The sequence below is a fragment of the Pipistrellus hanaki genome (genome assembly GCF_964339955.1).
Source record: "Pipistrellus hanaki genome assembly, chromosome: 3".
In the NCBI taxonomy this organism is placed as follows: domain Eukaryota; kingdom Metazoa; phylum Chordata; class Mammalia; order Chiroptera; family Vespertilionidae; genus Pipistrellus; species Pipistrellus hanaki.
The window spans coordinates 287,796-314,778 of record NC_140505.1 but is presented as its reverse complement, the minus strand read 5'-3'; the positions used below and the strand labels follow the sequence as shown (position 1 = coordinate 314,778).

Here is a 26,983-nt window from a genome sequence, read left to right as displayed (position 1 = left end):
TGCACACGCCCAGGTGATGCAGGTAGGACTGGGTAGGAGTGTTGTATGTACACGCCCAGGTGTGCAGATAGGACTGGGTGGGAGTGTTGTATGTACATGCCCAGGTGTGCAGATAGGACTGGGTGGGAGTGTTGTATGCACAGCCCAGGTGGTGCAGGTAGGACTGGGTAGGAGTGTTGTATGTACACTCCCAGGTGTGCAGATAGGACTGGGTGGGAGTGTTGTATGTACATGCCCAGGTGTGCAGATAGGACTGGGTGGGAGTGTTGTATGCACAGCCCAGGTGGTGCAGGTAGGACTGGGTAGGAGTGTTGTATGTACACGCCCAGGTGGTGCAGGTAGGACTGGGTAGGAGTGTTGTATGTACAGCCCAGGTGTGCAGGTAGGACTGGGAGGGAGTGCTGTATGCATACGCCCAGGTGGTACAGGTAGGACTGGGTGGGAGAGCTGTATGCACACGCCCAGGAGACTGAGCAGTCAGGGGTGTCAGTCACTTTCGAGTCTCGAGTGCGGCTGTGCCATTCTCCCCTGGCAGTTGGTCGCTGCTATGCTTCCTGGTAAAGGGAGTCCCACAGCTTGGGCTGTTTAGCAGGGTGGATGTCTGGCTTCTTCCGTTTAGCATGTCTTTTTCAAGATTCATCCATGTAATCATGTGAAGTGTGGATCAGTGTCTTTGTTTGTTCTCACTGCTAAGTAGGTTGTCCTTGGGTGGAGGTGCCACCGCTTGTCTCAATTTGGGACAATAAAATACCTAACTGCTGTCATGTCTGTGGACTGCCTTTTCATGTTCCTGACAGTGGCTTAAAGAACAACAGTTTTGCCTGACTAGGTGGCTTAGTGCTTGAGTGTTGACCGATGAACCAGGAGGTCACCGTTGGATTCCTGGTTAGGGCACATGCCCTGGTTGCAGGCTCGATCCCCAGTGCGGGGTGTGCAGGAGGCAGCCGATCAATGATTCACTCTCTCCTTCTCCCTCTCTCTCTCTCTCCTTCTCCATTCTGCTCTGAAATCAATTGATCAATATAAATGTATGTATTTTAAAAAAAGAACAAGTTTTTAGTTTTTCTAATTGATTTTTCTCTTAAGATTTATGCTTTTCGTGTCCTATTTTAGAATTCTTTGCCAAACTCAAGATTACAAGCCTTTTTTTTTTGTTTTCTTTGGAAGTTTCATAGTTTAGTTTTGTATTGAGGCTGACATCTGTTGAGCTACCTCCTGTGTGGATGCATTTGGAAAGGGGGAGGGTTGTCTTATTTTGTCCTTTGGCTGCCAAACATGGTGTCATTTCTGTAGCTTAGGCTGAGGCTAGGAGTTCACCCTGTAGTTTCACTGTGTCTGTTCTGACTTCCCAAGCAGGTAAGTGACCGCCCAGACCAAGGGTTACTCAGCTCACATGATGTGGTGCCGTCCCCCCAGGGCCCTAACGTACGGGGCTCAGGCTAGCATGCAGCAAGGGAGCTCTCAAGTAGCACTGTGTACTTTTTGAAATGTGAACACTTACACATTTTATATTATGGGAATTTACGTATTTATATATGATTTTCCTCAAATAACATGTCCTTAAGGACACAGATATCTACAATTTATGCCTTTTAAAAGTCATTTTGCAGAATTGGGAGGGGGACTCTTTTATTAATTAGTAGAGGCCTGATGCATGAAATTCACGCATGGGGGGGCAGTTCCCTCAGCCCAGCCTGCACCTTCTCCAATCTGGGACCCCTCAGGGGATGTTGGACTGCCGGTTTAGGCCCAATCCAGCAGTTGGACATCCCTCTCACAATCTTGGACCGCTGGCTCCTAATCGCTCACCTGCCTGCCTACCTGGTCACTCCTAATTGCCCCCTCTCCACTGGCCTGGTCACTCCTTACTGCCCTCCTGTCAACTTGGTCGCCTCCAACTGCCCCCCTCTGCCTACCAGGTCACCCCAAACTGCGCGCGCGCGCGCACACACACACACACACACACACACACACACCGCCAGCCTAGTCGCCCTTCACAGTCCCCCCTGCTGTTCTAATCATCCCCATCTCCTCCTCCCCCCCCCCCCCTTGCTGGCCTGATCGCCCCATGCAGCCTGCTGTTCAGTCATTTGATCATCCCTCACTAACCCCCCTCCTGGCCTAGTCTTAGACAGCCATTTTATGAGGATGTGACGGTCAATTTGTATATTACTTCTTCATTATATAGGCTATGATTACTTAATGGAGGCTTTGCACGAGTCGGCGTTTTGTGGCCGAGTTTTCATTTAGCAACTATGAACAGGTAATGAGAAAAGGTAGCTTCTTGGTGACTGCCTTACAGTGAGCGCAGACTGCGTTTTGAATGTGGTCTGTGCTAGATAAGACCATTTGAATTTTGCGTTTTGGTTTCTCTGCTTGGAAGGAAGGTCAGGTGTAAGTGCATGTGTGTGTTCCTGGCCGTGGGAGATGCTCTCTTAGCCTCTGTGGGTTGGCCTTGATAAGCTAACAGCAAACCTTGCCCTTTCTGCCCACAGATGTACCTTGTGATTTTTCCAGAGGGGACGAGGTACAACCCCGAGCTAACAAAGGTCATTTCAGACAGTCAGATGTTCGCTGCTCAGGAAGGTAAGCAAGCCTTTGTTGCTTATGAAAAACCATTTTAAAGAAGATGACCTTTTACATCTTTGTTCCTAGAGAAGATATTTATGTTTTACAGCAATTGAGATGAATGAGGGTTCTTTTCATTCACATGCCGCCATCACACATCTGAGAGGTGCGTTCAGAGACTGGCCAACCGCCATGTCGTTAACATCCGTGTGGGTGCCAGGGTGTAGGTGACATCATGTGGGGCATGATGCACAGTCTGGGTTCTGTGGGATGTGACAGAAATGTTTCCACTCCTGGATTGGGATCCAAATGGTGGCACTTACTGTTTATCTGGCTGCAGGCTGCTGGTGTTACTGAGTCTCTTTCCTCATCTCTTAAAAAATATACACCTCGGAAAAACAAGATGGCGGCATAGGTAAACACCTAACTGCAGCCTCACACAACAATTTCAAAAAAATACAACTAAAATACAAAATGGACATTACCCAGAACTACAGGAAAGTTGACTGACTGGAAATTCTACAATGAGAAGGAAAGAGAGAACCAGAAGGAAAATCAGAGGAGCTGTAAAAGCCTAAGATACGGAGACACGGTATGCACAGGGAGAGGACGGAGCCGGAGAGGAGGGGGAGGCTGAGTGCCTGGCTGGTGTTCCCTGGCGGGAAGGAGATAAAAACTCCAGACTGTGCTGAACCTCAGTTCTGACTGCACTGAACCCCAGTTCTGGGCTAGACCCTGGGGACCCAGGCCCAGAAGGAGGGAGTCTGGGCTGTAAGGCGGAAGCTCAGGGTAGCAGCGAAAGGAAGTCCCGGAGGCATGCACATTTCGAGCAGAGGATGGACTGTTGACTCTGCTGCTAGATTGCCCTGGCGGGAAGGAGACAAAAGCTTCAGACTGCTCTGAACACCACTTCCAACCCCACTTCCAACTGCACTGAACCCCAGTTTCGGGCTCATTGGGGGAGAGCCTAGACTGTTTGGTAGCGGGCAAAACTCGAGGGCACCTTTCTCTCAGAGGTGCTTGCAGCAAGTACTGAAGGACACTAAGGAACACTGAGATTCAGGAACCTCATAGGGCAGGGCTAACAAAAGCCAAGGTTGTAGTCTGCATCCTGAAACTCCTCCCCATCCAAGCTGAACACAGAGGCTTTTGCAATTTTCCAAGTCTAGTTGAATAAGGCTGTCTCCTGGCACAGACACAGCTGATCCTCACAGCCAATTGGCCTGGAGGTCAGTTCCTCCCAGTGATACCAACAACAATCAAGACTTAACTACAACAAGGCTGCACACACAATCCACAAAAGGGGGCACCAAGAGTGTCCACCTCAGGTAACTGGGAGACTGACCCAATGAACCATATAGGACACCTTAGCACACAAAGCCACCCTACCAACTCAGGAAAGCAGCGAAAATGCCGAAACAAGGAAACAGAACACAAACGAAAGAAATAGAGGACAAAAAGAGACTGGATATAGAGTTCAAAACCACGCTTATAAGGTTTTTCAAGAATTTCTTAGAAAAGGCCGATAAAATAAATGAGACCCATGAGGATATGATAAGGGATCAACTAAAAATAAAAATAAAAAGGGATCAACTAGAAATAAAGACAAATACATTGTCTGAAATGAAAAATATTATACAGAGTCCTAAAAACAGAATGGAAGATCGCAAGAATCAAGTCAAAGATTTGAAACATAAAGAGCCAGAGGACACTGCTCCGCAGAAGCAAGAAGACAGAATCCAGAAAGTTGAAGATAATGTAAGAAACCTTTGGGACAACTTCAAGCGAACCAACATAAGAATTATGAGGGTCCCAGAAGAAGAGAGAGAGAGCAAGATATCGAAAACATACTGGAAGAAATAGTGACAGAAAACTTCCCCCACCTGGTGAAAGAATTAGACTTACAAGTCCAGGAAGTGCACAGAACTCCAAACAAAAGGTATCCAAAGAGGACCATACCAAGACACATCATAATTAAAATTCCAAAAGCAAAAGACAAAGAGAGAATATTAAAAGCAGCAAGAGAAAAGCGGGTAGTTACCTATAAAGGAGCACCCATAGGATTGTCAGCTGATTTTTTAACGGAAACCATGCAGGCCAGACGGAAATGGCAAGAAATATTCAAGGTGATTAATAGCAAGAACCTACAAGAACTCTACCCAGCAAAGCTATCACTCAGAATCGAAGGCCAGATAAAGAGCTTCACAAATAAAAAGCTAAAGGAGTTCATCACCGTCAAACCAGAATTATATGAATTGCTGAAGGGGGTACAATTTAGGAAGAGGAAGAAAATAAAGATAATAATTATGAACAATAAATATGTAACTATCAACAAGTGAATCTAAAAACCAAGGGAATTAAAAAAATTTGATGAACAATATTAACTGTTGAATATAATAGAATCAGAGGTCAGGAAGGGGAGTGAACTGACGATTCTCGGGGAAAAGGGGAGTGAGGGGAAGTGGGAAGAGACTGAATATAAACTGTGCACCTATGGATGAGAACAATGGAGGGTGGGGAAAAGGCAGAGGGTGGGGTGGGAACCTAGTGGAGGGGAGCAATGGAGGGGGACAAAAATGAGGAATATTTGTAATAATATGAACAATAAAGATTTATTTTAAAATATATATATAGATATACACCTCATGGGACAGACCCAGGTCAGTCTGTAAGAACACGCTAGAAGGTATGGGCGTGTCTGTTGTAGAACATGACATACATTGGGTCACGGACTTGGAAGTTGCTTTATGTCCCCGATAATGAGAATGTCCCTGACATCTATGCTTTAGAAAGTGGGTAACTTGTGTACCAGCAACGATTCGACATAAGCAAATCGGGGTAAACATAAAGCAGCAGCTCTGCTGTTTTCTCTGGTGGATGAGCTGTCTGTGGGGACGTCCTGAGCGAACGCCTCCTGATGACTCTGAGCAGGCTCAAGCGCTGCCATCCCGAGAGCGGGCTGCGGGGAGCTCGTGACCAGGTGGTGGTTCTCCCATGCGCTGAGGAACATCAGAACACAGCCGGTGCAGTGAGGAAATAAATTTTTAATTTTATTCATTTTTAGTTAATTCATTGTGATCTGATGTGAATGCTCCCGAGAATGGAGTGACTGCAGACAGTAGCAGCTGAGTGCACCCAGGTCAGCCTCATGGCAGGCTCCAGAGGGAGGCTGGCCCATCTGCTCCGCGGGGTGAGCTGGAAGTGGCAGTGGGCGGGCTGGAAGGTCCCAGATGACTGTTCCCTGTGTCAGGTGGGCAGGTGTCAGGTGACTTGTGTGCCCCACCTGGGCTGGCTGCATCAGCTGGCATAGCTAGGCCCTCTCCCTCTTCCACCTTCCTCACGCCAGGATACAGTCTGAGATGGATGTGACCACGAGCGGGGGCTGCATTCCCAAACAAGTCTGAGTTCTGGAACCCAGACAGGCCTTGGTTCCGTTGCTCGGTCTCCTTCCTCCTTAGACAGGAGTTACAGCATCTGTCTGTCACGGGCTTCTGGGAGGTGCAGTGGCTTTGTGTTTGCAGACAGCAGCTGTGGAGGGCGGCTGTCTGCGCGTGCTGTTCGTTCACTTAAGGCACTAGGCATCCTCGGGTGCCCTGGAGCCAGTCTTCCCAATGCCAAGGGTAGGCTGGGCTCTTCTGGAGGCAGACACGACCGAAAGTTTGGACGGTGGGGCTTGGCACCCTGACTGTGTTGTTCAGCATTAACTGAACGTATTGTGTGTGTGTGTATCCTGTTTGGGTAAAACAAACGTTTGCATGCAAACAGATTTGTTCACTGTGTTACATTTACTCAGAGTCATCATTTCAATCCAAGTTCCAGGACCGGTATTGGCCCCCTCAGCCTCGGTGGCCACGGTTTCTGGTTAGAACCATCCTCCTGGCGTGGGAGGCTGCCCGCCTGCTGTGTCCTCACGTGGCCTTTCTGGAGAACACACAGGCTCCTTTGTGCCTCCTCTCTTTGGGAGCACACAGCCCTGTTGGGTGAAGGCCCTGCAGTGCTGACCTCCTGGAATCTTAATTGCCTCCCAGAGGCCCATCTCCAGCTCAGGCCCAGAACCAACTGGAGTGGGGAGCACACCTCAGCCTAGGAGGCCTACACTGTTTCTCTGTGTATAATGAGATGTAATACCTATTTCTTTTTAAAAAAAATATATATTGTTTTTTTACAGCGAGGAAGAGAGAGGATTAGAGAGTTAGAAACATCGATGAGAGAGAAACATCCATCAGCTGCCTCTTGCACACATAATAAAGGTGAACTGGGAATGTGCTCGCAACCACGGTACATGCCTTTGACCAGAATCGAACCCGGGACCCTAGAGTCCGCAAGCTGACGCTCTATCCACTGAGCCAAACCAGTTTCGGCTGTAATACCTATTTCTTAATCTGTCACTTCAAATCCATTTCACCTTTATTATTTAATCTCATTAACTGAGATGGCTGTTTATATGACTACTAAGAATTACTTTTTTTTTTTAAATCCACAGCAATTTTTGTTTTAAAACAAGTACTTTTAGTAACTTGTAATAGTGTAATAGTCATATACATCCTAGCTTCTTTGTCTACCAAGAACCCAGTCACCTGTAATTGACCAGCTGTTGGCTTCCATTTTTCTGAGTTGTAGATCTTCCTCAAAGCTACCAAAAGGAAGAAAAACTTGTATTAATGATGTAATGTTTGACTGCTCACTTTCCTCCTTTAAGTTCTGAAACCAGGAGCACCGCTGTGTTCTGTTAGAAGTCTGTTCTCTAGTGACCAGGAAGTAATCATTCGTGCCCTACTCGAGGAGATTGACTTGTGAGCAGTAGGTCTAGAAATAGTGTTTCCTGTTTTCCTGCTGCTCCAGGCACAACCTAATGAGATTACATGAAAACAAAAACAAAAGACTTTTTCTCCACCTGTTAATTTTTCGTCAAGAAAGTTGAAACTAGTAATTTGTTAGTATTGATATGTTTTGCTACTAAACATACCTTCATTTTTGTTCCTAAAATACCTTCATTTGATCCTGACTTAGCAAATAGAAAAACAATTGAGATTTTTTAAAAACTGACACTTGTTTACCCATCTAGGTCATTATACCAGGCACCACTCTTACTTCCCTGTCAACAGTGGTGTTGCTGGCTGAGCAGATGTGTGTGGGGTGGGGAGAGGGGGGTGGCTGATGTCTGTCTTAACCCAACGTATCAAGGCCTGGTTATTGCTAATCCCTGGAAGTATTGCTTAAAAAAGGTCAGGCACAAAATATGTTGATTCAGTATTAGGGTTGTTATTGAACATATTTGTGTTATAGGGTCTTGAATTCTTAACATTGTTTACTTCAAAGATTGTTATATTAATGATCTCTAAAGTCCCTTCTTAGTACTTGAAACTAAATGTTAGCCATTCTTTTAAAAAAGACTATTTAAATTCCCCCCAAAAAATTGTTCAAGATTTTGTTTAACTACAGTCTCTCCAGAACAAAATGAGATTTTGAGAGATTGAAATATTGGTAGAGTCTTCAAGAGACTATTTATGCCAGGCAAGCAAGATGTGTATTGAAGGCTGCTCCCTGTTATACTAGTAGATTAGCAAAAGTAGAATTTTATTTTCAGAAAAGCTAATATGGAACTTGTCATTAGGAAAACAATGGTAAGAATAGGTTCAGCATCATAAGTGAGGTATTGTATAATCCTATATAATAAAAGCCTCACATGACACCCTCACACAATGTCATCACAAGATGGCCACCACAAGATGGCCACATGCACGGTGAAGACGGGGCCCAGTGGCCGCTCCTCATGGTGAGGCCTGGGGTTCCCGAGGCTCTGTGTAGTGTGGAGGAGGCCAGTCCCAGCAGAGGAGGCAGGTTATGGCAGGGGAGAGCACTTATGGGTGATCAGGCCAGGAGGGGAGGGCAGTCGTGGGTGACCAGGCTCGCAGGGGAGGGTGTTGGACCTAAACCGGCAGTCGGCCATCCCCCAAGGGGTCCCAGATTGGAGGGGGTACAGGTAGGGTTGAGGGATTTTGTGCACTGGGCCTCTAGCAGAACATATAGAAGTTGTATCCTACCAATAAAAGAATAATATGCAAATTAACCATCACTCCACCGCGCAAACCACACCCACCAGCCAATCAGAGTGAGTATGCAAATTAAACCCAACCAAGATGGCTACAGCCACAGAGAGCAGGAGGGAGGCGTTTCCCTGGCAATGGAGGAAGCAGAGCTTTCCACACACCCTTAATGAGACAGGGCCCAGGCCTCCACTCAAGACTACAAATTTTCAATTATAGAAAATAAAGTCCCAACAGAAATGGGTGCCACAGAGCAAGAAAGGAGGCTTGGCTCCACTCCAGGCTACAAAGTTTCAATTGTATTAAAGTAAATATATCCCAGATACCAGGGTCTCTGCTTGGGTTGCTGGGGGGCGTGGCTGGCCTACAAACCACCACAGGCCCCTTGCTCAGGCCGCCCCATGCCCCAAGGGAACCCCCACCCTGATCCGGGACACCTTTTAGGGCAAACCAGCTGACCCCCACCCATGCACCAGGCCTCTATCCTATCTAATAAAAGAGTAATATACAGATTGACCATCACTCCAACACACAATATGGCTGCCCCCATGTAGACATAATATGGCCTCCACAAGATGGCCAGCAGGGAGAGCAGTTGGGAGGGACCAGGCCTGCAAAGGAGGGCAGTTGAAGGCAATCAATCCTGCAGGGGAGGGCAGTTAGGGGTGACCAGGCTGGCAGAGGAGGTAAGTTGGAGGGAAACGGGCTGGCAGGGGAGTGGTTAGACATCAATCAGGCTGGCATGGGAGTGGTTAGGGGGTGATCAGGCTGGCAGGCAGAAGCAGTTAGGGGCAATCAGGAAGGCAGGCAGGCGAGTAGTTGGGAGCCAGCAGTCTTGGATTGTAAGAGGGATGTCCCTCGAGGGGTCCCAAATTGGAGAAGGTGCAGGCTAGGCTGAGGGACACCACCACCTCCCCACCCCCCACACAAATTTTGTGCACAGAGCCTCTAGTAAATATAAAAAATAAGGTGCTAGATAGCAAAATAGTATTAGACAAAAATAAAATAATACGTAGGGTTTCCCACAGCAGCTGGTGTGACCACACCCACTTCCTGAACCCTAGTGCTAGGATGTAGGTAGGGCTCACTGCTGTGTCTGGGGTGGCACAAACCTAGAATTCTCAGGTTTGAACCAATAAACTGGTTTTCTCCTGTTGCTCGATGCCCTGGAGAGTGACTGGACTCATAAGCACAGGAGGGACAAGGCCCGTTTCCTCACCTCACACATGGACACGCCCCAGCCCACTCGAGCCTCACTCACTGGAGATGCTGGTTCAGGTAACAGGTGACCCTGCCCAGTGGCCACTTCTCAGTGGGGAGTGTGGTGGCCGATCCTGCTGAGATGCTTTTCTGCTGGCTGTCACCCGTCTCCTCCTCTCTTCCTCCCTCGCTGGCCCTGCCTTTGGAGCTGAAGGTAGAGCTGGAGCAGGAGGCGGCTTGGGCCAGAAAGCGTGTTGAGTGTTTAGTGCTGATCATAGTGCCTTGGTGGAGTTTGGGGGGGTAGTGTCGTGTGCATATATATTAGTGGTAGGTATTTTTCTTTTTTTTTTTTTAAATATTTGTTATTGATTTCAGAGAGGAAAGGAGAATGAGAGAGAGAAACATCAATGATGAAAGAAAGTCATGGATCAGTCGCCCCCTGCATGCCCCCTACTGGGGATCTAGCCTGCATGTGCTGTGACCAGGAATCAAACCGTGACCTCCTGGTTCATAGGTCTGTGCTCAACCACTGAGCCACCCTGCCAGGCAGTGGTGGATATTTCTGAACCATTTACACCGAGCTGTTTTTTCCAAACCTTTATTACCATGTGTTCTTTGGAAATACTACTACTTTGTCTTTAGCTGACTATTAAGTTGGACTCCTAATCACTTGTTCTCGCTGAGCAACACGGGGTTCTGTGGGACCTGGCGGTGCAGTCGGGGAGCGTGCTCTGAGCTGCACACAGAGCCACCTGTGAGGAGGGGAGCCAGCGGCAAGGAAGGAAGGGCAGGCAAAGGAATGCCCCCTGGCGGGCCGCTAATCAGACTTGGGCTTTAAGTTTGTGAGAAGAGTGAGCAGCTCTGCTCTGGGCCACGTGGTGTGGGAACCTCCGCTGTTCCCACAGCCTCTGCATTTCCAGCATTCCTTCCAAGGCCCACTGGGCAGCTGCTCCTCCTCCGCTCCTCTGTGTGCTGGGCGGCCCCTCCTGCTCTCCTCAGAGCTGGGCAGGCCTCCTGCTCCCCCTCCCCTTTCCCCTCCTCTCCTCCAGGCTGGGCGGCCCCTCCCCCTCCTCTCCTCCAGGCTGGGCGGCCCTCCCTGATGGGCTCCCTGGGTTGGGAGCAGAGGTCTGCTTTCCTGTCACCTCCTCTGAGAGCTGCTCCTGGTGACACTGTCCAGAAAGTCTCCCCTAGGAGAGCGAAAGCACGGCCTTAGGAAGAGGAGAAAGCAGGGCTCTTAGCACTCGTGGGAGCACTGATGGCACGTGGTTATTATTAAAATGTTTTCTCAGGTAAAGAAGGTTTTTTTTAAAAAAATATATATATTTATTGATTTCAGAGAAGGAGAGAGACAGAAATATCCATGATGAGAGAGAATCATTGATTGGCTGCCTCCTGCATGCCCCCTACTGGGGATCTAGCCCACAACTTGGGCCTGTGCCCTTGACCAGAATCGAACCCAGGAACCTTCCTTATGCAGGCTGACGCTCTACCCACTGAGCCAAACCGGCTAGGGCAGTAAATAAGGTTTTTATAAAGAAGCTTTTAAAAAATGATGAAACATACCTGAGAGAATTGAAATCCCATGTTCATACACAACCTTACCTATGTGTATATGTGCAGCATTTGCGTGTACCTTGTGGTTGACATGCATGTGTAGCAAAGGGTGAAAGCCACAGAACCTATAGCGTCAGCGGTGATGGGAACGTGCTGTCCACACCACGTGATGCCACTCAGCTGTGGAGGAGCGGGCCACAGCAGGTGGCCCAAGTGTGAGTGCGTTACGGACGCAATAACAGACGTCCACACTATGATTCCATCTGTGACATGCTCTAGCAGGCAGCGCTATCGAGGCCGGAAGCAGGAGTGTGGCCGCTGGGAGGGGGAGGCACTGCCTGCCTGGGCTCGGGCGTCTGGTGAGGAAATGACCTGGGGTTTGCTGGTGCTGATGGTTGCACAGCCCTTTGAATACGAAAATCTACTGAACTGTGGCTTTAAGGGTAAGTTCTATAGTGTGCATTAGATCTCCATTTCCTAGAAAAGTGCACCAAAAACTAGAGTCCCAGGCTGGTGCCTCCCACAACGGCCAGTCAGGTGCTGGTGGGAATCCTGGACTTGGAGCCTCGAGAGCCTGCTGCCCAGTGAGGAGGTCACCAGGTGGAGGCCCCCTCGGGCCCTGAGCTCCCAGGCCATGCGTCTCGCTCACACAGGTGCTGGCTGTGACTTCAGTATCGTCACGTGCCGGCACGTTCCAGTCCTCAAGTCCAGCGTGTTTGAGGGCGTGGCCTCGTCTGTCTCTCAGCCTTCCATGGCCGTGCAGGTGTGCGCGAGGTGTGAGCCTGAGTCGCAGCCACTCTGAGCCTGCTCTTTTCCAGGCCTGCCCGTGTTGAAGCATGTGCTCACACCGCGAGTGAAGGCCACACACATTGCCTTTGATTCCATGAAGAACTACTTGGATGCCATCTACGACGTCACCGTGGCCTTCGAAGGGACTGTGGATGACAAGGGGCAGCGGAAAGAGGCGCCATCCATGTTCGGTGAGTCTCTAGCCAGTCTGTGTCCTGTATTCTCCAGATTCCGTGTCCGTCTGTAACGTGTAAATGCCAGGAGTCCTGTAGACAAGCCCATTGTCGTGAACTCAGCCTCTTTCCACCCAAAGTCCCCACAGGGGGTGGGGCCCGCTCATCTGCATGCATTTGCATGCAGTGTTTATGAAATAGTGTGGCCTTTTCCCAAACACACCAGGTTTTCAGGACGCTGAGCCGTGACTGTCAGGTGTGACAGGAGAAAACAGAATGCTCTTCAGTTAAACAACAGACCCTCCTGCTTTGAGGAGGTTTGCATGGAGAAGGCAAGGAGTGTGCTGCCCGGGGCCCCTCTCAGTGTCCACTGCGCTGTGACAGGAGCCGAGCTGGGGTGGGCTGGCCCTCGAGTTGGCCACCGTCAGTGTGGCACCCATGAGCTCGTCATAGCGCCTCTTCTTGGGATCGCTAGTAAAGGAGAAGAAAGCCCACGCTCACTGTGCATGCAAATGGCACAGAGAGGAGCAGGGAGGCCCGGGGCGGGGTGTGCGTGTGGAGAGGTGGTGGGTCAGAAAACCTGAGTGATGGCTCTCACCTGTGCCTGCAGCCAGGTACGGGAAGCAGGAGGCGGAGGGTCTTCATTTTCAGTGGGACTTGGGGAACATCATGCATCATGCAGTTTAACATGAAAGCTGTACGGAGTGTACAATGGACCAGCTTGCTGTCCACCAACCCCATGTCCACAGGTCCCCACACCCTCCCCAGAGGCCTTTTTAACCACTCAAGGAGCTGTTGACGTGTTTTTACATTTGAAAACATACATGCATTAAGTTCAACATTATTTTCATTAGTTTATCAGACAGTGTTTAAAACAGGATTAAACCTGTTTTTATTTTTATGGAAACCAAGTAAAATCCCTACAATCACAATATCCTTTGTAAAATGCAGCTTTTAGTGGTCCCCTCGGGGGCCTGTGTCCCTGGGGGTGAGAACTCAGGGGCTGGGCCAGTGTCCGCAGGATGAATACCCACCTCTTCCACCTGCCGTCCAAGTACCCATAGTCCAGCCTGCAGTGGGCTCTCCCTTCTCCTCCATGCAGTGCTGCCCCAGTCGGCACCCTTGGAGCAGAAGGCCAGGTGTCGGTGACGGAAGGCCAGGCCGGGTGTAGTGTGCGGAAGGCCAGGCCGGGTGTCGTGATGGAGGGCCAGGCCGGGTGTAGTGAGCGGAAGGCCAGGCTGGGTGTAGTGAGCGGAAGGCCAGGCTGGGTGTCGGTGACGGAAGGCCAGGCCGGTGTAGTGAGCAGAATGCCAGGCCGGGTGTCGGTGAGCCGTCTCCTGGCCAGTCTTACCTGGAGCTGCTCTCAGCTCCTCCAGGCACAGGCTGGCTCTGTTCCAGCAGGTGACAGTGCCTGGAGGAAGCCTGATGCCCAGCCGCCCCTCCCACCACTGCTACTCCTACGGGGCAGCTGGCTATGCCTGCTTCGTTACAGACTGTCCCTGTGTGTGAGCAGGTGGCTCTCTGACTCACACCGCAGCCGTGGAGAAAACAACCCATCCTTTCTGTCGGTTAAGGTGGCTTTCTGTGGGAACTAGACCAGCCTGAGACTGGAAGGCAGGGCGGACACAGGTGGGACTCGTGCCTGTGGCTCAGCCCAGGAGGAAGGCCTGCTGCCTTGGTATGTGGCGTGGCCTGCAGGCTGGCAGGAGGGTGCCGTGCCCAGGAAGAGTGGGCACAGGCTGAGGATTCACAGGGAAAGTGGAAGCCACATGCACAGTGAGAAAAAGGCAGGTTCAGGTGACAGGAGACCCTGTTCTTCCCCCATCGAGTAAGCTGCCATCCCAGTCACAGGCCAGCGGTGCTGTCGGTGTCACTGCTTGTCACTCACCCGCTGCTTGGGTCCTGGCGGGTGCCTCGGGCCTCTGGGCCTCGCATATCCTCACTCTGGGGTGCAGACATGCCCACGCTGGCTTGTGAGGAGCAGGTGGAGTGACGACAGCGTGCCCTGTCGGCGCCGCCCCCCTCCCACCCGCCCAGTCTTACTGGAGACAGTGTACCACGAGGGCAGTGCACCCGCAGCCGACCCAGCGCTCAGACGTCAGGGAGGTTCGGGGACGGGGCAGCTGGTCTGCCTGTTTGTGAGCGAGAGTGGAAACCAGAGGGCGAGGTGAGGAGGAGATGCTGGGATAGCTCACACTCTGCACATGGGGCTGGACTCATGCGTCCACATGGGCACAAGTGAGGAAGAGTAGAACCAAAATACTGAAAGATCAATCTTCCCTGTTGTAGTACTTTTGCATGTTTGCCATCAAAGCCAGTTCGCTCCTGAAGTCTATAAGAAATAAGATAATTAATATGGCAAGGAAGGGGTGTGGGTCTGAGAGGGGAGAGGCTGTACCTCTGTACTGAGGTTACAGGGTCTGTGGGGCTGTGGGCTGTGTGGGCCATGGGGTCTGTGGGCTGTGGGCTACAGGGCAGTGGGGGCTGTGGGCTATGGGGTGGGAGGGTACTGATCACAACGATGGGACCTCAATTAAAGGTCTCAGCCTCCCACTTGCTTCCCCCCAGGGAGCTTAGTCATCCCTGAGATCTCCTGGGAGGATTGCCTCTTCTTGAGGACTTCTTACGCATGTTCCCAGAAGCTGGAGTTGTGTAGGGGCTGGGTGCCAGGCAGGGCCAGGAGAGCAGGCAGCCAAGCGGAAGCCAGAGAAGTCCTGGGGCTGGAACAGGGCCTCCGTAACAGAGGGAGGCTGAGGTGGTTGCAGGGACCAGGGATCCGGAATCCGGGAAGAAGTGCCCCATGGGCCCAGTGCTCACACACACCCCTCTCCTCGCCCTCCCCGTGTGGGCTCCCAGTCTGGTGGGAGCAGTGACCATGGTGGCACTCGATGTGCTGGGGAGCAGGGACGGCCTCAGGAAGGTGACCCGTGGGTGTGATGTTGCCGGCATCAGGGGCCCCTCAGAGGGGCCGGCGCACCTGCAGCAGGTCCAGCTCCTTCCCGCCCCTGGGCTGGCAACAGGGCCCGCCGTCCCACCAGGTCCCAGGGTCCCAGGAGGTCCCGGGGTTGGCTGGGAGGGTTAGAGCCGTGGTCGCGGTGGATGAAGTTGTGACCCCCCTTCAGCTGGAACCCCAGCCTCCACTGAGGGCCTTTAGCCGTTTGTTAAGGGATCTGCACTCTATTTTAAAACTTTTTTTGCTTTATTTTCATTATTTTATATAACCATGAATTCTAGAGTAAAAAAAAGAAATATTTTTGTTTTTGTTAGAATTTCTCTGCAAAGATTGTCCAAAAATCCACATCCACGTTGCTCGCATAGATAAGAAGGACGTCCCGGAGGAGCGCTCGCTCATGAGGACGTGGCTTCACGAACGATTCGAGATCAAGGACAGGTGAGCGGCAGGCTCAGCCTTCAGCGGGCCTTCCTCCCTGTGAGCCCTGCTCACCTCCCAGTTCCAGGGGATGGGGGGTGGGGACGGCCTGGAAACAAGATGGAGAAAGGAGACCTAACCAGCTAGGAGCAGCCATTGTGCAGGTTCGCACCTGGGGCGGGTCTGTATGTAGTCCCTCCCCCGGCTCCTCATTGGCTGAGTGCTATTTGGTCGCCCACTTCCTATAGGTTGCCCAGGTCCTGCCGCCTCCCATTGGTTATTTAAAGAAATGGGCTGGGCCTTCTAGTGGCCTTCACCTCCCTTGGGGAGGATCTTCCTAGGACGTGGCTATCAGCCACTCGGCTCTGCCCACCCCCACAGCCTGTTTGTTCTGGGGAAATGCGGCCGCTGCCTGGCCACATGCTGTTTCTTTTCTGTGAAGATAAATCAGAGGCATATTTCTTTAAACCGGATGTCAGCGCCCTAAACAGCTGGACCTGACGTGGTGTGTCCCCTGAGCGCCTCCTGTGTGAGCTCAGGTGAGCGCGACTGTGGTCCCCTGGACAAGGAGTCCCTGTGAAAAGGCCCTCCGTTTTCCTCTGCCGTGTTTCCAAACCACGCGTGGTCAGGTGTCCGTGTCACAGCAAAGGCACACCGTGAGCCTCCCAGCCTGCCGCCCACGCCAGGGAGAGGCTGTCTGAGCCGCTGGAGCGATGCCGCAGTCCCTGGAAGGAGGGGCAGGGCCATTTCCCGACAGTTTCAGGGCTGACCTTTTGTTTGTCCCTGCGAATTCATGGGGCAGACAAAGGCATGGAGTGTGGCGAGTTACCTGGAAGGTACAGGTGTGTAAGGGCACCTCTGGGTGAGGCCTGGCATAGAGAGGTCGGACTGCGAGTGCCACCTCAAGAACGGGTCCGGCTGCCAGGCGCGGGAGAGGACATTGGTGTGGATGCCACGTGTTTCTAAAGGGGAGCCACAGAGCTCTGCTCTTGAAGGAGAAAAAAAAATTATATATATATATCTCCTATAAAAGGCTAATATGCAAATCAATCAATGGCAGAATGACTGGTTGCTGTGATTTGCACTGACCATCAGGGGCAGACACTCAACGCAAGAGCTGCCTCCTGGTGGTCAGTGAGCTTCCACAGGGGGAGTGTCCCTCAGCCAGAAGCCAGGCTCACCGCTGGCGAGCACAGGGGTTGGGGTGGCAGCACTAAGACCCCTTGGGGGATGTTCGCCTGCTGGCTTAGGCCCACTCCACTGCGAGAGGCTGCAGGCAGGGCTAAGAGCTGTGTCTTTCCCCCTCCCCCCAAGTGCATGAATGTCATGTAATGGGCCTCTAATATATATATATTATTGATTTCAGAGAGGTTGGGGGGGAGAGAGAGAAAAAAACATCAATGATGAGAGAGAATTATTGATCGACTGCTTTATGCACACTCCCTGTTGGGGATCGAGCCTGTAGCTGGGGCATGTGCCCTGACTGGGAATCAAACCTGGACCCTTCAGTCCCTAGGCTTATGCTCTATCCACTGAGCGACACCAGCCAGGGTGGACTTCCCTTTTTGTACTATTGTGTTGGGGATTTTTAAAAAAATATGTATTTTATTGATTTTTTACAGAGAGGAAGGGAGAGAGATAGAGAGCTAGAAATGTCGATGAGAGAGAATCATCGACCAGCTGCCTCTTGCACACCCCCTGCCGGGGTTGTGCCTGCAACCAATGTACATGCCCTTGGCCGGAATCGAACCTGGGACCTTTCAGTCCGCAGACCGACGCTCTACCACTGAGCCAAACCAGTTTCGGCGTGTTGGGGATTTTTTATGTTGACTATGTCCTGCTATTTACACTTTGCATTTCTAAAATAAGATGGGGAACAAATTAAAGATGCGGTTTTCCCTGTCGGCCACTTTTACAGTGCCATGGAATGAGAGACTGTGGCTTTTGTGGGGAGGGGGTTGGAGGAGGAGGGAAGTTGGGGAGATAGAGAAAACTGAGGGCATATCGCCCCAGGCCTGAGCCAGGGCCTGGCAACTCTAAAGGGCTCAGGTTGTAAAACAGAAGCACCCCACCGTGGCGGGAGGCCCTGGCACGGAATCCACGCTGCTCGCCCAGCACGCCGGCTCTTTTCAGAGTCGAGGGGCTGCGGGTAAACCCCGTCGCTGGTGCCCCTTCATCTCTGCGAGCACCTGTGACTCCAGCCATACCCAGACCCGAGAGGGACTGTGGACTGAAAGATTGAAATGGCTGGTACTGAACGTAAAACTCTCCGCCTGGCCACAGGTTGCTGATCGAATTCTATGACTCGCCGGATCCGGACAGAAAGAACAGGTTTCCTGGGGAAAGTGTCAGTTCTAAACTTAGCCTCAGGAAGACGCTGCCGTCGCTGCTGGTCATGAGCGGCCTGACCGCGGGCATGCTGGCCACCGAGGCCGGGAGGAAGCTGTACGTGAAGACGTGGCTCTACGGCACCCTGCTCGGCTGCTTGTGGGTCAGTATCAAAGCGTAGGCTCCATCTGGGTGCTGCGTGGTCGTGGCAGTTCGTGAGTGACGTCCGAGTGTAAATAAAGCTTGTTGACTGAGTGTTGGGCACAATAGAATCTCTCCCGGGAGCTGGGTGCAGGTGATCGGCAGACGCAGGGGCTCTGGTGTCGGAGCCGGACTCTGGGGACTCGGGCTGGCTGCTGCCCTGGGCGCTGTCCGGAGCCAGGCCAGCTCCGAGCAGCCCCGAGGGCTCATCACCGTGTCCATCGGTGGCTGCACGGGAGAGCATTCGCAGTACGTGTCGCTGACAGTGTTATTTCCAGTTTTTACAACTTGACTGGTCCATACTCGGGTCATAAAGTATTGAGAACCTTGCAGCTCCATGGCATTGCTCTTCCTGCGCACCTTCCTCCAAGTCAGCGAGAGACTGCGGTGGAAGGCCGAGGCAGAGCGGAACTGCCAGCCGCACCCTCGTGAGCACTGCTTCCTGCGCTGGTTTCACTTTATAGTTGCAAAGTAACGCCTTTCTGATGCTTGTGGAGCAGCCTAATCGCACGCCTCCTACTGTGCAGAGTAGTGGCAGTGTGCGAGCCAGGCGGTCACATGGTGTAGGACTTGCACTGCCCAGCTCTGCAGACGCCAGCCGGGCTCTCAGAACTGACAGCACCTGTGCCATACGCACCTGAAGCCTTAAGGCCCTTTACTTTTTGTGGGGCCCGCACCCCAGCTCGTGCTGGAGCTCCCCGCTGCTGGCTTACCTGCCCGTGCCTTCTCCTCACTCTGGGTTTAGAGTATTGGCCCCCAAAACGCCTTGTCATCCTGTGGCGGTCCTCTGTGTGGCCAGTCAGGTGCTCGTGGCTCACATGGCGCCAGGGAGTGTGTGTGGGAGCGTCCCCTCCAGCCCTTCCGGGGCATCGCTGTACGGCAAGGGCCTGCGAGGTCCCGTCAGGACGCCGGGCCTCGAGCCAGTGAGGCCTGTGTGGGCACTTCAGCCTCCGGAGTGTGACGGGGCACAGTCCGTTGTCCCCTCGATCATGAGCTGCGTGTCAGGGACCTGGTCTCACAGGGTCCGTGTGAAGGACTTTTGACGTGCGACCTGCTCTGTTCCTGTGTCGCCATTGAACGTGATGCCTGCTGGTCCCTAAGGCGGCCGTCCTGCTGCTGCTAGTGGGTTTGCCCGAGGCTGCCGCTGAGCCCACCAGCCCATCGGGAGGGACCACAGTGATGGCGGGGAGTCCTGCCTGACTCTCCAGGATGGGAAGAGTGGGCCGTGGGCCTCACCTGTATAGCAGGTGAACACGGAACACTGCCTGGGCATGACTGGTGTCTGTGAGACCTTTGAAAGTGTCCTCAGACCAAATTGCCACTTTCTCTGACCGGTGAAGTGGAGCTGGGCTGCCTTGGGTGCATGCTTTTTAAAGTGTTAATGTCAGACCTGCTGACAGGCGGGCTGCTGCAGGCTGGGTAGCTGTTTGAAGGTGATGGCTAAGCTCTGAATCTAAGTCTGAGAAGCAACTTACACTTGAAGAATTGCATTGATTGGGATGGGTTTTAAGAAGGCCAAGTGAGCTGCTCGAGCTCATGTAAACACCATATTTGTGACTTACATTCTTCTCACAAAGGCCTGTAAAACATTTGTTAAAAATTTATACCAAAATATTTGGAAGTTAGCAGTTTCTTTTTAACGTGTGCGGAAATGACCTGAATTATTTCCTACACCCTCTGCACATGGTGTCACTCGCTTTGGTTCCTGTGCTGATTTGCCTCGGTTCCCTGTGCCTGCTTTTATGTTCTCCAGAGATGGGCATGTTTGGGTGAAAGTAAAAGAATAAATAAACCTTTGCTGCCTCTCACGTCTGTGCCGTTGAACATTCTGCGCCCCAAAAAAGTGTCGCGACCCCCCCTTCCCCCCCTCCGTCTTCTGTTGCCTGAAACAGGCTTCCTGCTGACCCTGCACCCTGAATGCATAAACTATGTATTTGGTAAAGGATCAAGCAAGTTTAAGGAAAAGACATGGAAACACTCCATTGAAGCAGCGCATTAGGTAGGTTATATGCACTCCATTGCACGACCACCTTCCCCACTGAGGTCTCCCTGAGCGTGCCAAAGCTTGAGCCGGCGGTGGCTGGTTCCTGTCCAATCCTGGGATCCGCAGCAGGGACTCCTGTCCTGTTTTCTTCCCGGGGTCTCCCACGGCGCAGCCGTCCTGAGGGCGTGAGTGTTACTCGCTCCTCGCAGTGTCACATGGCTGAAGAGTCGTCTCCTCAGTAAGGTGGTCTGATCCGATGAGCCCTTCAAAAACTACGAGCGAAACATGTAGAGAACTTGCCCATCTGGAATGGACAACACAGAGTTCCTGCCAGACATCCAGACTCACCCCGAGAAGGTCCAGGTGCAGGTCAGCCTTGGCAGGGGCTATTAGACTTGGGGTGCTGGGCTGAGGGGGTGGTCATTCAGGTGACAGGCCAGAGGTCACGTGCACGAAGCTCTGTTTGGGGAGCTCAAGGCTGTGGCGCGTCTGGGCCACATCACTGACAGCACCGTCTCCCAGCGCCGGCCCTTCCCTCCCGATGCTCCCCTATGGGGGGAGGGGTGGCAGGGCTCTGAGCCTCAGTTTCCCAGATTGTAAAGCGATGTGGGAGGATGGATGGAGCAAGGCGTGCACCCCAAGTGGAGCTGCCCCGCCCCAGAGGCCCCGTGTTCATCCGGGCCCACCCCCAGGAACCCCAGCTCCCGATGCTGCGCTGGGACTCCTTCCCACCTGCCTCTCATTGCGATCAGCGCAGATCCTGTCCACTGGCCGCCAGCGGGCTCCGGACACCAACGCTGTCGCTGTGAGCTCAGGTGCCGGCCTGTCGGTCTAACTTGCATGTGACGCTGTGACGTGGAATGAAGTCCGTTGAGTGGTGCTGAGCGCTGCATGTGTGCCTCGCTGTGAGTGATAGGGTGACTGTGGTCTCTATCTCCTCCTTCTCTGTTGGTAGTATGATAGACATCTCCCCTCCCCCCCCCTCCTCCCAGCTCCTACCACCTCCCATGTCTCCACCACCTATTGCCAGGCCGTGGGCAGAGCACATTGGTCTGTAAGGCCTCTGTTCATCTCCTCCAGTAAAGGACTCGGGTCAGAACCAGCCAGGGCCGGCCCTCCTGCGTCTGTCTCTGACCCCTGGCACATCTCGCTTGGAGCTCTTGGCAGCACGGCGACTGTGTGTTGCCGACCCCCCAGGCGGCACTCACTTTCTGGTCGGTTTATTACTGAGGGTGGCTCCAGTCAAACATTAAGCCAGCGTTGGGGCCTCAACTGGTCGTGCAGTGCGCCAAAGGACGGGCCGGGAGACGGGAGTCGGGGGCCCAGTTATCGGTCGGTGGGTCCCTCCTGCCTGCACCGCAGGCTTCCCCACCCTCTGCATTTCCTGGGCACCTCCCCATCCGGGCCTGATGCACAGGGACCCCTCATCACCCTTCCCCCGCTGCCAGGAAGTCCTCTCCACGGTCCTCTCCTGCTGTTATGTCGGCTTCCGACAGCCCCTGGCCCCCCCAGCTCGGGCCTCTGAGACGTGTGTGACACCTGCCTTCTCACCTGCACTGCCCGGGGTGGCCTCAGTCCCGGGGCCCCGGGGCCCTTGAATTGTGAAACGCGCGGTATGTGTCAGCTGCACGCCAGGCTTTAAGGGCTAGTCCACAGAAGAAGGTGCAGCAGCCTGTTCTCTTGCTTGTGAGGACGCCTGTGGTGATAGGGATCCATTCTGCCCAGTGAACATGGGCACGAATCCCACCTGCTCGCCGGCTCTGACGCGGCTGCTGGCGAATGTCACTGTGTCTGGCAGCACTGGCATGGGAAGCGTCGGGTTACGGCTGTGTGTGCAGGTCATGTTATCACAGTTGCTTTGTTGCCTCGGTGTCATCCTCCTCCTGCCCAGTGCTGCATGTTTGTGTTGCACAGACCTGGTCTCCTGGGGGACAGGCGGGCACCATCCCAGCATGTGTGCGACACGTTAGGGGCACACAACATGGTTAGCCTCACTCAGGAGGTGCAACCTAAGGCTGGATCTGTCCTGTTAGCGGAATCCTCGCGACACCAGGCTAACCCTCCCCGGGAGGGTTCCTCAGTTTGAACTGGATGGTCCGAAGTCCGTTGGTTTGAAAAACACCAGCTTTTATTAGTATTTATCCCGTGATCGGAAAGTTATGAGCTGATGGGACCGTACGGAACCGCTGGTGGAGGCTGGACTGCACGGCAGGAAACATCACCTGGAGCGGACTCCGCCCGGGCGTGCTGGCTCCGAGGCTCACCGCCGCCGGCCTGGCGCTCTGCGGGCTCGCAGTTGTCTTACCTTGGTGTTTCCACGTTTACAAACAGGAAGCCCAGGCGCTGGCTCTTGGTTTAGTCGTCTTATCCAAAGGGGCTCCTAGTTCCTGTGCCCATGATGTACCAGTTCCAAAGCCCTGCTCCACTGCCATCACCCCCGTCTCCAGGCCACGCTCAGGGGAAAATTGGCCCTTCAATTCCCAGGGGAGCCCGGCTGGTATGGCTCAGGGGTTGAGCATCAACCTGTGAACCAGGAGGTCAGGGTTCACCTCCCGGTCAGGGCACATGCCTGGTTTCAGGCTCGATGATCCCCAGTGTGGTGCATGCAGGAGGCAGCCGATCCATGGTTCTCTCATCATTGATGTTTCTCCCTCCTCCTTTCTCTCTGAAATCAAAAACATACTTAAAAAAAAAAAAAATCTAGGGTTTAAAGGATGAAAGAAGCCCTCTCTGTAGGAGAGGAGAGGTGGGCACAGGAGGGGTGGGCACAGGGCACAAAAGGAGACGGAGGAGGCCAGGCCGGGCGGGCATGGTGAGCACCCAGATGTGTAGAGAATCGCACGCCGGAACCTGTGCAGCTTCATTAACCAATGTCACCCAGCAAATGCACTAAAACGAGAGGGGGCGGCAGAGCCACACCTCTGGCCTCAGAGTCACATGTTACCTGGAAGCCTGTCCCCACATCGCCCGCGTGCCGGGGAGTGTACTTCGACTTTGGGGTGAAAAGCAGGGACTTTGAGTCCGGCCTGTGGACAGGACAATGGGCCTCTGCTACCCCCTGGTGGCTGCTCCCCCAGGACACACTGCAGCAGGGGACAGGCCTGCGGTGAGGTCACGGGGGACACCCAGCATCCACGCCTTGACGGCTCCCAGAGAGCCGGGCCGAGGGCATCGCCGCACCCGGTCGCTGCTGCCCCAGCACGGCCTCCTTGGGAAACACCCCCCGCACTCCTCGCGGTCAGAGCCCTGCCCCGCCTCTGGGCAGCCTGCCAGGCGGTGTTCAGCTGGGGCTGGTGGTTCTGCCCTGGCCGGGAGCAGCCTGGACCAGCTGTGACTCCAGCGGCCACTTCCTCCCATTTCCAGAGCTCTGCCTAGCGGGGACAGGCCATGGCTCCTCGCCTCAGGGAGAAGCCGAGCTTGGCTGGAGCCATAGCAGCAGCAGCAGACGTGTCTCACTGGGGTGCCCACGGCCTGCCCGGCGTGCCAGGGTCATTTCATCCCACGGCTTTCTGAAGGAGGTGTCTGCTCCCACTGGACAGCTGGGACCACTGCGCCCCTGACTTGGGAGGAGGAGCGCCGGGCTACCGAGCTGGTCCCAGGAGGAGGTGCTCCCACTCACTGCCTGGACTAGGAATCAGGAGGTCAGGTTCCAGTCCTGGCCGGGGCACAGGCCCGGGTGGCAGGCTCCATCCCCGGTGTGGGGCGTGTGGGAGGCAGCCCATCCACGATTCACGTCATGGATATTGCTCTCTCCCTCTCCCTGCCTTTTTCTGAAATCAATAAATATGTTAAAAACATACTTTTCAAAAAGAGTGTAAATTACTTAAAAGCAAACACAGCAGCAGCCCCACTGAGCTGTGGCTCCGTGGACTCCTCACTGCGCAGGTGGCCACATGAGCACTGGGGCAGAGGCAGAGCGGGGCCACACCCCCTGCAGGCTCCTGGTGAGATCCCGCTGCCTCCTTGTCCCTCCTGTCCACCCGTGTCCTGGGACCCGTGGCCTGGACAGCTGGGCTCACCATCCAGCCCAACCCGACGCCCGCGGGCCAGACCACAGCATCCGCTCCTCAGTGCACCTCGACTGAGGCCTCCGTGGGCCTGGGGTGCCTCCCGGGCCAGCTCCTGCCGTGGCGGGTTTGCTGGTGTAAGGAACAGAGCGAACAGCTGGCTCTGTATTTGCCGCAGGTGACACCCCTAGGAAGCACTGTCTCGAGTGGGTGCGCACCCCACGCTCTCCCGCCGAGGCATGTCTGCATGGGTGGTGAGGAGGAGTTGGGGCACAGCTGGAACTTGAGGCAGTGGAGGCCAGGGGAGCCCTGAGAGTCTCCTCCCTGACCTCGAACCCACCTGGTGCCCAGCCTCATCTTGGCCTCTGTTCTCGGAGGGTCAGCAGGCCCACTGGGTCATACACACCCACTGCTGACAGAGGCCCTCTCCCCAGGCCCCAAGGTGCAGGGGGACTAGAGTTCTTGGTTGAGCAAATGGACGTGGGCCCTTTACCCCCAGCGTCCAGTGCCTGAGCCTGGCCCCACATCCTGGGGTGGTTGCAGTCCTGACCCCACTGAGATGGTGTTGGGAGAGGGAGGGGTTGTGGGCCCCCACCTCTGGGTGTTAAATCTCCCAGGCCCCCTCCAGAGACTGAGTCAGTGGGTCTGAGAGGGGCACAGAAGCTCCTATGCACCAGGAGGCCACAGTTCGATTCCGGGTCGGGCACGTGCCCAGGTTGTGGGCTCGATCCCCAGTGGGGGGCGTGCAGGAGGCAGCTGATCCATATGCTCTCTCATTGATGTTTCTCTTCTCCCTCTCCCTTCCTCTCTGACATCAGAAAAATATTTCTTAAAAAAAATTAAAAAGGGGACCAGCACTGTCCCTGCTCCGAGGCCACGGGGAGGCCCTCTGTGAACCTGGAGGACCCACAGCCCAGGGTGACCGGTGCCTCATCTCAGACTTCCAGCCTCAGGCCCGCCCTGGCGCTGCCGCAGCCGCTGAGCTGTGCCTGCACGGGAGGTGGTGCCTCACCTGGGCAGCCGCCCCAGCAGGGCTGGCCCAGGAGGCTCTGCAGCAGGTGACCTCATGAGCTGCCGGGACACCAGGCCGGAGGGTTTGCCGTTGAAGTTTAGTGTCCGTTCATGGCAGAACTGAGGAGACAGGGTGAGCTCTCTGAGGGCCGAGGGAGAGCCTCTGGCTCGGGGCGAGACCATTCCCACGTGGTCACCGTCCCGCCAGGCCTCCGCTTCCTGTTTTCCTGGGACCCGCTTCCTGTAGCTCCAAGTGACGGCAGAGGATGTGGGAGTCACAGTGCGCCTGGCCAGCTTGGGCTCAGCCCCTGACATGCCGGGAGCCAGGGCAGAGAGCCCGGAAAGAGTGTCCGAGGGCGAGGGACAGAGGGGCCAGCTCTGCCTGCAGATGAGCCTGCGGCAGCGGCACCAACAGATTTACGGCCTCGTCCACATGGCCCAGCCTGTCCGAGGCGGGCAGGGTGCAGGCACCCGGGGAGAGTGCCTGCGTGGAGGATAAGGGCGTGGGGAGCCGGGCGCATCTGGCCTTTGGGCGTCAGTGGAGTGAGCTGTTCCAAGTTTGAGGGGCTTGGGTTGGGGAACCCCATTTCAAGCCCCCTTTCACCCGCTCCTGAGACACTAACACTGGCTCCACGCTTCCCCACCCGCCCCGCAGTCCTGTGTTTGGCTCTCCGCCGCCTCCTGAGCGTCTCCCCCGATCCAACCTCCCTTCTCCGGTCTCCGAGCTGCCCAGCCAGCGGGCCGTGGCTCCTGCAGGTTGAGGGTCACAGCCGGGTGACACCATTCAACAGGCAGCAGTCAGACGGTTAGCTGAGGCTGCTCAGGGCCCGGCCAGCACTGGGGTCATAACCCTGCAGCAGCGAAGTGCTAGGCGCTGGGTACACATAAAGGCCAACAGAACAGCGGGCCGCGCGACTCAGTGATTGAGCAGCGAGGGGCGAGTGGTGAGGGGCAGTTTCGGGGCCTCCCAGAGCACCCGCCTTCCGGCTACCGGACCCCGAGACCCGGAGCAAACGGCCCGACCCCCAACCCCAGCTAGATAAAGCTCACGGTTATCATCTGAAGACCGTGCCCCTTGTTCAGAGCATCTGGGACATCCTTGTAAACGTCCCTGGTCTTTAGGCTAAAAAAGGAACCATTCTCTTTTTGGCTTTTTTTTTTTTCATTAAAAAATGAAAACCCACAAAAAATGTTTCCCCAAATGTGAACAAGCGAATGAACGAGAGGAAATTTACAGCTGTGGGCGTGGTGCCCCGGGCTCTCCGGGGACAGGGCGGCAGGAGCCCACGGCCCTCCCCCCCACCGGCGAGGTCACAGACGTGTTCCGGTCGCTCCATGGGGGCCACAGCCGCCGAGGGTGGTTCCCACCGACACCTGGGGCGGGTGACAGCGTTCCTCCCCCGTGGAAAACCGCGTGCAATGGGAGGACCGCAGCGTGGAAGCACAGGTCTCGGGATTCGGCATTTCCTAGTCACGCCCCGGGCCCAGCCCAGCAGGTGTGACCCAGCCGAACAGGAAGTGCGTCTAACAGAACTAGGCTTTCCTGGTGGCCACAGCCGGGCGGAGGGTGCTGGTATCGCCAGGGCTGCCCACGGGGCTGGGGCTGGGGCCTGGGGATGGATGGGCCCGGTCAGTCTACCCTGCATCCTGGGCTCTTTGTACGTGGCACCACCTGAGTGGGACCTTCTGTCTCAGCCCGAGTAAAGTCAGGGAGGTGGCTGGCAGGGCTTGGGGGTTGAAGCTCGACCTAT

At 54.3% G+C, this 26,983-nt stretch overlaps 1 protein-coding gene across 3 annotated transcripts in view; it reads left to right on the top strand.

Moving 5' to 3' along the window:
- AGPAT5 (1-acylglycerol-3-phosphate O-acyltransferase 5) overlaps positions 1-26,983 on the top strand; it is a 57,661-nt gene that overhangs the window by 18,611 nt on the left and 12,067 nt on the right. The window contains exons 5-9 of one of the 3 annotated variants that reach the window (XM_084878359.1): positions 2,496-2,586; positions 12,188-12,349; positions 15,599-15,722; positions 17,985-18,192; positions 23,578-24,008. In XM_084878359.1, the coding sequence (XP_084734485.1) occupies positions 2,496-2,586; positions 12,188-12,349; positions 15,599-15,722; positions 17,985-18,192; positions 23,578-23,589 (597 nt within the window). In that variant the 3' untranslated portion in view covers positions 23,590-24,008. Of the gene's footprint in view, positions 1-2,495; positions 2,587-12,187; positions 12,350-15,598; positions 15,723-17,984; positions 20,039-23,577; positions 24,009-26,983 lie in introns of those variants that run through there. The other 2 variants (XM_084878360.1, XM_084878358.1) reach the window with 2 other exon arrangements.